Raw genomic sequence first — 14,451 nt, 5'->3', positions numbered from 1 at the left:
AGAGAGGGAGATAGAGATGCAGTGGGGGAAATAAGTATTCAACATTTTTGTCAAATTTTGAAAGATCCAATTTTTCAACATATTCCCAGTGGATCTTCCAGCAAGACTACAATCCAAAACATACTGCAAAGGAGACTCTCAGTTGGGTCAAGAGGAAGAAAATAAAGGTGTTGGACTGGCCTAGTCAATCGCCAGACTTAAATCCAATAGAATCAAGATTCACCAGCGGGCCCCCTGTAATTTTCAAGATTCAAAGACTGTCTGTGTTGAAGAATGGGCCAAAATCTCACCTGATCACTTTGAGAGATTCATTTTAGCATCTTGAAGCTATTATTGGAAACAGAGGCTTCTCCACTCCACGGCTGGGTTGCACTGTAACAGGGGGACATTTTTTTCTCCCAACTTAATAGACGAACATTCACACAATGTGTAACGTGAGTCTGGCCCTTCGGATAAGAGTCAAAAAGTAAAATAAAACCATGTTGCCATGGAGAGTTATGTCAACACACCACCGGAGCTGTGTGTGTGTGTGTGTGTGTGTGTGTGTGTGTGTGTTTGTAGAAACAGGCTGCTGCTGTGATGAGAGATGTGCCCTCTCTTACATAACACTCAAAGACTGCAGACATCAACACCCCCCCCCCACACACACACACACACACACACACATACCTTTTGTTGTTCCAGAGGGACTAGCAGGCCTAGGACATGCCAGGCCAGGTCAGGGGTCAGGAGTTATCTCTAAGGGGCGTGGCTCAGCATGGCATGGGTACTGCAGGCGGGCTATGTAAGTCCATAAATATAGAAGTACAGTAGCAGAGTGGACCTTGTACTTCCGTGGTAGTCTTTCATCATCCTTCACAATTTAGTTTAATATCTAAGCGATCTATATTTGCAGCAATAGCCAATTACTGTATATTGTGCCATGACATATTGAAACAACTATTGAAAACCATGTGTATTTTGTCCATTCAACCATCCTCCTTCTGTCTGTGTGTGACTCCATGTGAAGCATCAGAGCAGTGACAACAACATGCCAACGTGTGACTGAGATTTAGGTATACTACTGTAACTCCGCCACACAGACACAGACACAGACTCACAGAGACACAGACCCAGACACACACACACACACACACACACACACACACACACACACACACACACACACTCACACATAAATATCAGGTTGCCATTTTATTCCAATATCACCATTACACCTGAACATCCTGCACATTCTGTTTCCTCCAAAACTAACCACAACATCTCAAATCTCTCACAAAACATTCTTAAAGTGACCATGGCCCCCACATACCGTTAACACCAGGGTTACCACGACAGACATCTGCTCAAACCTGCTTTCCCACTGGTTTAATTGTGCAACGTTTTGTTTTACACAGTATCTCTAAAGGAACAAATTAAACTCTAAAATATCTTCCAAATCTCTGTAAACCTTGAGCACAAAAACAAAACAAGTTGCTCTTCATACCTTTTCAAGGTTACCTAATTATATTCAAATGAAAATTAAGAATTACAAAACAGCTTATTTGGTTACACTGACAGCTGGACAGAAGCATATTGCTGATAAGCATCATATTTATAAGCATCATATAAGCATCATATTTAAATATCCTACCCAATAGATGTCAAAAGGAAAACTTGTGACAAAATTGTGCTGGTAAAAAAAAAAGTGCTGGTAATCATGAGACAACGTGGAGAGGAACATCTTGCTCATAGGACTGTTGTGCCCTGCAGGTTTCAGTGCTATGTTCACTTGGACCAAACAATGAACAGACTGAGTTTAGTAACCACTCTGATGGACAAAAATAACAGCATCCAGTACTAATAATACACCTGAAACCCAGCTAAGTCTGGCTAAACAGTGAAAAACAAAACAGAGTCTGTATCAAGATTTTGCTCCGGGGACATGACAAACATAGATGTTTGTCATGTCCCCATAGCAAAATATTGATACAGACTCCGTGGCAGTGCTGTTGCAAATAGAGAGTGAGTAATACTGAGAGTAAGCATACTTCAGGTATGATGCTAGCTACCGTGTGCTGTATCTCTCAACTCTGCAACATTAACAACTACTGCCCCCTGTCTGCTTTGTAAGATCACTGCAGCCCATGTATCTTATTATCTGGCCATGTAGTTGTCCTCTCCTTGGCTCCCTTCATCATCATCATCATCATCATCATCATCACCACTCCCGCATCCATTCATGGCACGGTCCACTCTAGCCAGGAGCTGTGGAAGGTTAATGGCAGCTGGGTCTTCTTCGTCTTCATCATCAGAATCACGCTTGGGGTGGAGGCGCCGTGCCGTTTCCACAAAGTCCTCCGCTGCGTCTAGGTATATAAGACGATCCTGTGGAGTAAAAAAGGAGAGGGAGGGATGGAGAGATGAAGAAGGGCAGAGGGAATGATACAAAGTGAATGTAGGAAGGGGAGGTATGTATGAGTACAACACCCTTTTTCATCCCTCCAGTCTAGGGCTGCTCTCTCACCAGGATGAAGAGGTATCTCTCGGGTGGAGGCTCCCTGGTGCTGAAGATGGAGGTCTCATCGTGTAGCGTCTGCAGTAGTCTGCGGGCAGCCGGGGCGTTACGCATGCGGTCGAAGGATGCACTAGCAGACACCGTCAGCAGGGACTCTGCCTCAGCCATGAACCCTGTTCCAATGAGAGTTCACGGTTACTGGGATGGAACAGCCACCCTCTTTCTGAGGTGCTATCACACCTATACCTCATTTAGTGCAGACGTAGCAAACTTTTTCGGACCATTTGGACAGGTGTGAACACTCCATTTGAACTTGGGTGCGTACCAAACAATCAGACCGTAGTTTGCCAAAAAAGGGTGGTCTCGGTCCTATTCCATTCGAACCGTGGTGCGTTTTTTTTACTAGTGTGAACACAATTTGGCAAAGGTCCAGACCAATCACATAAAATAAGCTATTTGTGGGTAATGTTTGGCGGATGTTGTTGGTGTTAGCAAAAAGAGAACAGCTGAGAAACAAAAGCTAGCAAAAAGGCAAAACATTTTTGTCAGGGTCTCACATGGAGCGAAGAAGAGGCCAATGCCTCTTGAAAATATGACGACTTCATAAAAGCACAGCTCGAGAAAAGCACAGCTCGAGAAAACTGATACATTCAACATGTTCATTAACAAGTTGCGCGACTGGGGATTTCATCGAACCAATGAGCAGTGCTAATTAAAGGTAAAAAAATAAAAATAAATAAAAACTCAGGCAACAGTATATCAAGGTGCACAATATCCTAAAGAGAAGTGGCAGTTCGGGGGATGAGAAGGACAAAGTTCCCACTGTATGATGACCTGGACAAAATACTAGGGACAAGACCTCGATCAAACAAGTCATCAAATAAAAAAGAACAATGCTTCATTACCAGGCCAGTTCATGACAGAATAGTGCTCTGTAGGCTAGCAACCTGTGCTCCTACTCTGCCAGTCTGCACCGATATTATAGGAGTGGTAAGAAGTGCAACAACTTCGCTACTGGAGTTTAGTTATATTTTAGTTATATTTTCATGCCATCAAAGGGGGGAAATGCGACATGAAAATGCACAAATCAGCCTTAAAACATGTTGTAACGTTAGCCAGCTAGCTAGAGACATCAGCATACCAGTGATTTTGTTATAAAGAAAAGGTCTATAATACATTGAAATTACATTAAACTAAGATAATACAATGGTTATCATCATTTTAAAATCTTTATTAACGAAGAAAACGGAGGGGTAGGGGCAAGGGGTGAAATGGGATTAGGCCATTGACTCCAGCTCCTACCCAATCATGCAAATGAGCAATGTGAAATGAACCGAACCAAATAGAAAAAATCCAATGTAACAACCAAACGAACTTTGAGTGTAACTATCTGTTATTGCTTTCTTATACTCTCTTTTTCATTCCATTTCCCTCTTTCTCACCTAGATTCTCCAGTGTCACCTTCCATCTGTCCCTGACCTCCCGGCGACCATCTCTCATGGCCTCAATGTTCACACTCATACGCCGGTAGCCCTATAGAGGGAGAGAACGATGATGGAGCATAACCAAGATAATACATGGTATTCAGCACAATGGCCACCACAGATATGATGTAGGTCAATCAACTGTAGAGTAAAACTAATTATATTGCATCACATTCAACCAATAAACAAAGGAGAACCAGAAAGGGATAGTTTCTCACCTTGCAAGTAGTCTATGAGGAGAGTCTATGCACCACTATGGACCAATGGACCATGGTTCAGAGTTGTTTAAATAGCCACTACTAACCTTGTGCTACAGCGCATATAAGCCTGGAATAACATTTTTTACACTCAGGCATGGCTCCAAATCAGAAACGTGCGCAAGCATTGGGGGGGAGGTGTTGTGGGAGGTGGTAAATGCGAGGTAAAGGCAATGGCGATGTGGCTATTGTGTAAACGAAGGTTTGACGTGTTGGTCCACCAGACCTTCTGAGCATTTGGATGGAAATGCTGAACTTTATTTTGGTTCCCCAATGACTCCCATAGTTTTTTTTGTTAGTGGTGGCTAAAGTTAGCTTAAGTAAGTGGTTATTTAAACTACTTTGAACCATAGATTACACTTTCTCCTGCCCAATAGACTACTTTCAAGGTAAGGAAATATCTGACTAAGGTGTAAAATCTCCTTAAAGAGGAACTACAATAGGCAGTGGAAAGGATTGTACATTTGGAGGATAGAGACAATGTAAGTATGAGTCCCTCCCAGGCCAGCCCATGGTACCGTGGAGCCCCTGCGGGTCTTGGCCCTGTTCTGGAGCAGATTGAACAGCGTGCGGTCGTCGTCTCTCTCCGAGTGGCTGGGGTCTCCTGGCTCACTCCACAGGTTGGTCTCCTGGTCCCTCCTCGTTTTCGCCTGCCGGTCAAAGTACTCCAAAGTGTCATGACTGTAAAACACAAACACGGCCATGTGGCCACACAAATGTGGCTGACTGTACTCCACAAGCTTTAATCAATACAGTTGGTACTGGTTTGGGTCACTATGTTTGTTGGTTGGTTCCAGGATGTGGTTTAACGTACAGTAGGGTGATTGTAGGGGGCATTAACTGAAAGAATGTTCTGAAATGCATATGTGACGGCAGCTGGTGAAAGGGGGAGCAAGTCGGCAACCACCATCAAAATGTTCTGACCTTTATTCTGAAAAATGTTAATACATTTTGGATGAAAGGATTCCGTTAGTAATCCCTACTACTACCTAGTTAGTGTAGAGTAGTGGGGATTACTCACTGAATCCATTGTATTGCAATATTTTGGCTTGACTAGCGAGTGTGTCATTGATTTTCAACAACGTTGAAGTTTATTAAAATTTTTCTGAATAAAAGTCTGAACACTTGTTCCCGCTTTCACCAGCTGCTGTCACATATGTATCACATGGGGATTTGTGACATTGCTGGAGTGCATGCAACTGCTAAGAGCTATTGTAAAGATGCAAAGAAGTTGTGGGGTGTCAAAGGGGGACATTACGTGAGTAAAGGCTGCTTCTCTTCTTCCTCATCTTCACTGCAGCAACAGCAGCAGCAGAACCGAGCACAGAACTTCCTAAAGGCAGAGCCCATCTCTGAGAGACAGAGATGTGAGACATAAACAGATATTGTGTTTGAGACACAATGCAAACAATAGTTTATAAATCTTATCCAGGTACACAGACAGACAGACAGACAGACAGACAGACAGACAGACAGACAGACACACACACACACACACACACACGCACACACACACACACACACACACACACGCACACACGCACGCACGCACAGGCAACACTCGATATCCACCACTTTCAACTCACAGGTACCTACTTGTTCTACTTAGAGCAGGTGAAGAGCTGCTGAAATGAGATCCAGGAACTTCTGTTGTGTTGCAAATTATTATCCACAAGAGTTAGGAGAAAAAGTTGTCACATACACAGATATTACAAGCACAAAAGAGCCAATGAATGAAGCCCACTGTTTTCTCTCAGCCGGTATTCTCCAACGTTAGGAGGGTATGAATTTGGATAAAAGGATCCCTTTCATGAATAAATCATTGCACAGATATTCAAAAGTAAGAGGACATTTAAAATGGATTCATACAGTGGGCTGCCCTTCAGGTTATAAATGTTACTAATCCATAGGTTCCCAACTCCATCCGATATCCACTTTCGACAAGCTGATGCAAGATCCTGCTCTTGATCCAGATCAAGGAAAGAACCAGAGAAGCGAGGTCCAAAAATGTCTGGCCCTCCAAATCATGGGCCAAAGTCTTCCCTCGGACCAGAGAGACTTAAAGAGAGGGTGGCCCAGGGAGAGTGTAGTCTCAACTAAATGGGGAGCAGTGGGTATAAACATGCACACACACACACACACACACACACACACACACACACACAAACACACCCCTGACAGTCACAGCAAAATCATGTGAGCTTAACCATCCTCTGTCCCCAGCAGCCATAGCTAGCTAGCCACTAACGCAGTCTTTTATTTCCTCTCAGCCCAATCACCATTGCCCAAAGCCCAATAAATTGATGAGGCTCTACAAGTAGACATTTGTTTAGGAAATATTGCTGTGAACTGTATACTGTAACAGAATTTCTTTTTTCTTTAGATGGTCCACCCGAGGTCATTCACATGGCAGCATTATCCAAGCCTGGTAAATTTGATGGAACACTAAGGGCCGGTTTCAGAGACAAGGCTTAAGCCTAGTCCTGGACTAAATCACACTTTCAATGTAAAATCTCCATTGAAGATGTTTTTTAGTGTAGGATTAGGCTTAAGCCTTGTCTGTGAAACCGGCCCTAAGTGAGAATACTATATAATCAAGGCCGGCAGTAGCTATGGCCAGGGGTGGGCTCAGCCCACCCAAACATGTGTCTTGCCTCGCCGGTGGCTATGGGTGTTGGTGGGCTCAGCCCACCCAAATGTGCGTCTTGCCCACACGATCAAAAGTCAAGCGTGTTTGAATGTTTAATTTCATATTTGTATTTACTGTAGATCCATGTACAATACAATGTCTATGGATTTAGACGGTTGGCCCATAGCCACCGTCGGCCTTGCTACCCGGCCCCTGCCCACCCAAGGTGTTGGTTCTGGCACCGGGCATGTATATAATACAATTACTATATAATACAAATACTACATCAGAGCCATTTACACACATAGGATAATAGGGTTAGGGTTAGCAGAGGACAATCATGTAACCTTAGTGACGATATGCTCTGGGAGAAATGAGAGCTTCTATAAGAGGGTGACGTGCATGTGAGGCAGACTCTGGTCACAGGGTAATGATCATGACACAAACAACCCCAGGCTCAAGCATTGGAGTACATAGGAGAGAAAGTGTGGTTTGTGTGTGAAGAGGAGAGAGAGAGAGAGAGAGAAGCATGAGAGAGAGAGAAGCATGAGCGAGAGAAGCATGAGAGAGAGAAGCATGAGAGAGAGAGAGAAGCATGAGAGAGAGCAGCATGAGAGAGCAGCATGAGAGAGAGAAGCATGAGAGAGAGAAGCATGAGAGAGAGAAGCATGAGAGAGAAGCATGAGAGAGAGAAGCATGAGAGAGAGAAGCATGAGAGAGAGAAGCATGAGAGAGAGAAGCATGAGAGAGAGAAGCATGAGAGAGAGAAGCATGAGAGAGAGAAGCATGAGAGAGAGAGAAGCATGAGAGAGAAGCATGAGAGAGAGAAGCATGAGAGAGAAGCATGAGAGAGAGAAGCATGAGAGAGAAGCATGAGAGAGAGAGAAGCATGAGAGAGAAGCATGAGAGAGAGAAGCATGAGAGAGAAGCATGAGAGAGAGAAGCATGAGAGAGAGAAGCATGAGAGAGAGAAGCATGAGAGAGAGAAGCATGAGAGAGAGAAGCATGAGAGAGAGAAGCATGAGAGAGAAGCATGAGAGAGAGAAGCATGAGAGAGAAGCATGAGAGAGAGAAGCATGAGAGAGAAGCATGAGAGAGAGAAGCATGAGAGAGAGAAGCATGAGAGAGAGAAGCATGAGAGAGAGAAGCATGAGAGAGAAGCATGAGAGAGAAAAGCATGAGAGAGAGAAGCATGAGAGAGAAGCATGAGAGAGAAAAGCATGAGAGAGAGAAGCATGAGAGAGAGAAGCATGAGAGAGAGAAGCATGAGAGAGAAGCATGAGAGAGAAAAGCATGAGAGAGAGAAGCATGAGAGAGAAGCATGAGAGAGAGAAGCATGAGAGAGAGAAGCATGAGAGAGAAGCATGAGAGAGAGAAGCATGAGAGAGAGAAGGATGAGAGAGAGGTCGAGCAGGGGTTTGTTCAATAAGTAACAAAGCACAACAACAAAGCATGACAGAGTAGTCAATCAAATGCTTTATTAGGGATTAGTCTGGTTACGTCTTGATAAAAAAAAAAATACAAAGCATTATTGCAGTAAAATCTTTAATGACCAGAAATTAAGACAATTTTGTAAATGATCTGCAGTTATGGAGGAACATAATTCCAACAGTCATAAAAAGGAAAACAAACAAAATTGAAGTAAAACTAGTCAGCTTGGTTATACTCAGGCAAACAAGTTTTTTTCCCGCTAAAATAAATCCTAAAAGCAAAAGACCATGGACGAAGAATGTGGACATACTTCTGTCACTGTGACAAAGGCACACAATCAACATTTTATACTGCCCAGTTAGTTAAGGGCTACTTATGTACATGAATTCCACAGCAAAATCTTTTCTCTCATAAATCTTTTCAAATGACGTGATTTCTGCAGGCAAATTCGGGTTTTGGCATGGTATTTAAACTGGGAAGTTGGTGACCGTATATTCTGACAGCAAGTTATTCTAATAACAAAAGAAAGTGACATTTTGGTGCAGTATCTATACATCTTTTTTCTATGACTAATTGACAGTTCGTACGGTCATTTGGACATCTTATGCAGATGTATTAATTATGTAGGCCTTGTAAATAAGCCACAAAAAACAACAACAACAAAGACCCTCTAAGCCTTTTTTTTTAACAGCTGCTAGGCATGGGGGAGGAAAAGAAGTCCTCACAAAAATAGTGTTGGTTCACTATATCTGAGGTTCAGCTCTCAATCGACATGCTCTGGACACAAGCTGATTAGAACATTGCTATTTGTGAGGCAGCATGTTTTTACATTGAGGTGTATCCATTTTTTCTACAAAGAAAAGAGCACAGATCCAATTGAAGTAAATTCCATTGATCCTAAATACAGCATATACCATACAAACAAAAAATAAAAATAAAAAACCCAGAATCATTTTTGTTTACTGCCATATGTCTACATCGGCAGCAAATACTTATTGCACCGGCTGTGATATATTCATCAGTAAAGACAGTAACACTTAATATCCACTATCATTGAGGGCCATTGGCTTCCCTCCTTAAAAAGGTCACTTGAGGCGATATACTGGCACAGAGGAGTACGGTTTCAAAGTCCTGATGAGCCAATGGGCTACTGATGACACAGATCGAAGGGTCAGGGAAAGTCACCACAGCCATCCAGATGTATCTCCATTTCTATTTCTCTCTCCATTTCTCAGATCAGTGGTGTCGCCCTCTAGTGGTGGAGGACTACGGTGCCACTGCTGCTTCCCCGTCAATCACAGTGCAGTGATGGAGAGAGGAATAAGCTGTGTGTGTGTGTGTGTATTCATTTCCAACAAGTGTTTGTTGTTGTGGTTGTGTGTAGACGTTTTCTCTAGGCAGGCTTGGTTAAGACGGTGCAGAGGAACAAAACAGAAAAACAACAGCCAATCAATGGCTTACATAATGTGCAGTTGAATAAGGCTCAGAGACGTGGGCGATCCCACAGTCCAGTCATTGCATCAGTTCTCTTCCAGTGAGTGAAAGAAGAAGAAAAAATATCCATGCAGTCCAACAGATGCCCAGGTTCAACAAGTCTCAATAAATACAGTCACACCTGAATCAGACTGATTCAAGACATACTGAATGAAGAGATATGCAGCTGACAATCACATCACAGTGAGGCGAAAAAAAAGCTAAGAAAACTGGTGTGGCCGTGTTAAAAACAACAACAACATAGACGTCCATGGGAGAGAAACAACATCTCCTCCGGTCTTCCTCACCTTCGATAGACGGAGCTCAGCCGTGGTGAATGGTGGATGTGCAGAGTCAGACACACCAGCACCACATCCTTTTCCGCAGGGACGTCCAGTCAAGTCTCTGTAAGTTTGATATCCCCAATGACCTCAGTCAGACTGCTTACTGTTTGGGTTTCCAAAAGCGGCATTAACACCTCCAAACCTGCGATGGGTAATCTAGGTAATCTAGCGGACATTTGACCGCAGTTCAGAGATGCGCTGGCGTAAATGAACCATGAACTCAAACATGGTGGCAGCCAAACTCTGGTGGATGAGGTAGCGAGGCAGTCGTCCCTGGGGGGGGGAACCAAAACATGCAGGGTTAGGGTTGGAGGTTAACACAATCCCAAACCACACCAAATACACCAAAGCGACAAAAAAGCCGCAAAATCAAACTACCTCTTACCTTGAGGTCTGTATTAAGGACCCAGATAAAGGTGCAGACAGAAGGGTTACTACTGGACTTGAGGACCACAAATCCTCCTGGACCGTTCTCACCTCTGGGGGGGGGAAAGTAGAGGGATGATTTAGAATCCAACAGACCAGTCAAATGCAGATTCGTAATTCATACTGGTTTACTGCAGATCCCATGCTAGCACAGGAGGACTTGTGTTTATTATCATTATATTGGTTTACTTTACTTTTATTGCTACACTTGTTTATAGCCTACCACTCCACACAACAAGTTCCCCCTGGGAAAAAAAACAAGTTATAACTAACTAACTCCCTCCCATCGGACCCAAATACACTCATAACCCATTAAGCTCATTAACCAAAATCAATGTTCAGCTGGATATTTCCATGCTTTCATTCTAGTTCTGTCGAAGATAAAAAGAAGCCAGCAAGAGGCAAGGCCAGACCTGACATAGCGACTGTGTGGAGGTTTAGAATCATGGTTGGTTGCCATGCCAGCGGACACGTAGCAGTCTCGCTTCCGCTCCACCCGCCGCACATTCACAAAGTCCCTGAGGGAGACGAAAACCATAAGATTCTTTTTCCACTTCACTTCACTTTGCTCTGGAGTAAATCAACGCTACTGTTGAGGAGAAGCAACAAAGCCGGTTAGCGACGCTCCTCGTCTAGAACACACGGTTTACCTAGCAGTCACAAAGCCCCCTGCTGCCCCGGAAGACACATCGTACGACACCAACGTGTTGTCATCTACTCTCTGGAGGATCTGAAGGGGACAATGGAGAACAGTGTCAGCTATCAAAACATCATACAGTACAGGCCATAACACTGTACATACACATCACATTATAGCTATGACACATCCATCTATAAGTTAGACACATGAAAATGTCTTGATTTAATGAGGTGGAGGACAAGGGAGGAGAGTGTGTCACCTGGCACGCAGAAATAGTTTTGTTCCACTGCACCATCTTCTCTGGCTGCAAGATGACCTCCTGGTACACCAACTCAGCTGGGCACTGCATAAAGGCCTGGGAAAAACAACAACAAAATGGTCAACTTCAAACACAAACATGTGATCCACTCTAGATCTCGATAATACTCAACTACATTGTTTCATCAGCCTGTCCACAAAAAAAAACAACACATGGGAAATAGTGAAGACCATATTGTAGGAGCACACATGCATAGGCCACAAAGTGTTTCCAGGTAGGGTGTACCTTAAGAATGAAGGTCTTTCCATGGAAGGGGATCTCCAGAATGTACACAGAATCCCCTATGTCCTGCCAGAGCAAAACTAACGCATCAGAATCATGTTCACGACTAACAATACAGCTTTCTATAACCACGTTGTACCATCCCACAGACTGACACACAGCACACACACACACACCAAACACACTCACGTTGTTCTTCTCAAACTTCCAGTTCTCCTCCTGGACCAGAATCTGTTCCACGACAGCCATAGCCTCCCGGCCCAGTCGAACATACTCCTTCTCCTGGAGAGAGAGACAGGGAGAGAGTCATTCCAACCCAAGCCACAGTGCAGAGTTGGGACCATCAGTGGTTAGGTAGGGGGTGACCGTACCTGCACTGTGACTGCCTTGCGACCAAGACCCTCCTCATCCAGATCCTCATCAGAGCCTGTCAATCAAACAACACACAGAAGCATGTAGCATCACAGGGGTATGTGACAATACTGCACGACGTAGGCCACACAGACGTAGACGTAGAGGCAGAAGAGGAGATACGTGCGGCAGAGGGAAGGATACATGGTGGGGGGAGATAGCGCTAGCGATAACAATGCTAAATGGATAGCGCTACCACTGATGGTGGTCTAACAATACGTTTGCACCCCTGTACATAGAAACACATATGAGACGTGATACCTGCAAGGGACTCTGGTGGTGAGTAGAACTGTCCGTCAGACACAGCCCGAGGGTAGATCATGGGAGCCCGCTCACAGGCCGCGTTCACAGCTGCGAGGTAGGCTGAGAGGAAAAGAGGGAGCAAAGTGAGTAGAGAAATAACAACACCACCCTACCCTGCTCTTTGTCAATGTGTGTGTATGTGTGTGTGTGTGTGTGTGTGTGTGTCTCACGCACCTCTCTCATCACTAGCCTCCTGGGTGAGCACCTTGAAGTCCAGGAACCATGTTTCCAGCCACGCCACCACGAAGGAAGTGATGGGCAACACATAGCCAAAGGGATTCTGGGATAGCAACTGTGTAAGGAAGGACAAGTGGCCCATCTGAGACAAATGGTGTGTGTGTGTATGTGTGTGTGGGTGGGTGTGTCTACTAATGCTACCATTTCCAGTTGTGCCACTTTAAATGTTTTACTTCCTTGTTGTTAAAAAACAGTTGCATGGCTCTGTGATTTTTTATATAAGACAACTAAAGAAAGGCTGAGCTCAGATCACACATTGGCTTTTTATGATACATGTAAATCCTCATAAAAGGTTGTCTGGAAACAGGTTCACAGTAAATGAATGTTCTAAATAGAGAAGTGAAAGTGGTTTTGAGTGAGAAAATCAGAAACACTGTGTCTGGTATGAGAGGGGGGTTGGCAATCACATTGGAGAGGATGACTTTGGCGACAAGAAAGGAACTGGTCACTAGAGTGGTGATCTGTAAAACAATAGAGAGAAAAAAAAAGGCTATGTCATTTCATAGCGAATCCACCGTCTGTTCGTCCATATACAAAGCAAGTCTGTTCCTGGGCCTGTCTGAGGGGGATCTCTCTTACCGCAATGACCCACCAGTGCCTCAGACGCAGAGCAGCATAGCCCAGCTGCAGACACAGGAAACGGAACAATGCAAGAAGCTGTGGCAAAAAAAAGTCATGTGAGCTGGACATGTTGACTTGGTAAATAAGTCATGTGAAAAATCTCATATAGTGCTTTGAGCTGGGCTCTGTTGTGTTATATTGACAAAATAACCTTGTCACCAACGTGACTCATCTATAGTATGAGTAAGGCAACACAAGAGATTAGCTGACAGCAGAATACTGTGTTCTGATCTCCCTAGTGAGATACCATTATGTATGATTTAGTTGATAAACACAGACTGTACTAAGTGGAGGGGGAGCATCCAACATTTACAAGTAAAACTGTGCTTGACTATTTGTTTGCACTCACAAAGATGTCAAAAAAGGAGGACTTGAAGTTGTAACGGATTACTTCATTCTCCAGGTTCTGCCAAATGGTATTTAAAATCTGCAGAGGGACAAAGCAGAGTGGAATAACATGCACGAATCTGTAGACACAGCCAATTTCTTAAAAAGAAAACCGCTATGATATTAAGACATGTGACCAGACCAGCAACTACTTTTCACACAATGTACATAGAATCCTGTCAACAGGGGAGGATAGCGCTGCTGAGAGAAAGGGTCAATTAATATAAACAAGTGGAGAGAATACCTGATGAGATTTGAGAATGTGTGTGTTTGTGCATACTTACGTTGAGTTCAATGATCCACAGAAGGGAAATAAAGAGGAGATCAAAGGTAACAAAGAGGCAGAAGGTGCGACGGACGTCTGAGATGACTTTCCGCTCTCCTGGGGGCACCATTACGTAATGGGGAGAGGAGAGGGATCGTGTTGTTGAGTAGGACGCATTCAGAGAGGCAATGGCAGGAAGGCTCCCCCCAAGCTCCCCATAGTCCACTCCGCCCGGCATTCCTACTGTGAGTGTGGGAGGGGTCAATGGACCTAGGACAGGGTATAGTAGGGGACGAGAATGTGAGCGAGTGGTACGTCAATCAATTGAGGACTTTGGCCACCAACCATATATGCCATCAGTAGCCCAACCCCCAAAACCACTGACGCCAAAGATATGTAATTGTCACTATGATTACACTGACTTATATTATACAATAGCAGCCTTTATGCACCAATAAAAAAGCGTGGCTAAATGATACCATTGGTCCAGGCAGAGCAATAAAAT

The 14,451-nt window shown here is 44.1% G+C and overlaps 2 protein-coding genes across 2 annotated transcripts; both read right to left on the bottom strand.

Annotated features, from left to right (window-relative positions):
- Positions 1 to 2,136: 2,136 nt before the first annotated feature.
- On the bottom strand, positions 2,137 to 5,588 carry LOC308150536 (melanoregulin; the record flags this gene model as incomplete). The annotated part of the gene is made up of 5 exons (XM_080523354.1): positions 2,137 to 2,367; positions 2,507 to 2,670; positions 3,940 to 4,030; positions 4,757 to 4,919; positions 5,497 to 5,588. 5 exons carry the CDS (start codon positions 5,586 to 5,588, stop codon positions 2,137 to 2,139), a joined length of 741 nt encoding a protein of 246 aa, XP_080379480.1.
- A 2,818-nt stretch (positions 5,589 to 8,406) lies between these two features.
- Positions 8,407 to 14,184, bottom strand: stard3 (StAR related lipid transfer domain containing 3; the record flags this gene model as incomplete). Its single annotated transcript, XM_080523749.1, has 14 exons — positions 8,407 to 10,388; positions 10,501 to 10,594; positions 10,955 to 11,059; positions 11,192 to 11,271; positions 11,441 to 11,536; positions 11,726 to 11,788; positions 11,912 to 12,004; positions 12,094 to 12,149; positions 12,395 to 12,496; positions 12,611 to 12,728; positions 13,081 to 13,134; positions 13,253 to 13,330; positions 13,644 to 13,721; positions 13,966 to 14,184. The coding sequence occupies 14 exons, from the start codon at positions 14,182 to 14,184 to the stop codon at positions 10,281 to 10,283; spliced, it is 1,344 nt and encodes a 447-aa protein (XP_080379875.1). The 3' UTR covers positions 8,407 to 10,280.
- Between the last annotated feature and the right edge of the window lie 267 nt (positions 14,185 to 14,451).

Source organism: Nansenia antarctica, assembly GCF_963989245.1.
Source record: "Nansenia antarctica genome assembly, chromosome: 2".
NCBI lineage: Eukaryota > Metazoa > Chordata > Actinopteri > Argentiniformes > Microstomatidae > Nansenia > Nansenia antarctica.
The sequence above is the reverse complement of the archived record's forward strand: the minus strand, read 5'-3'. Positions and strand labels throughout refer to the sequence as shown.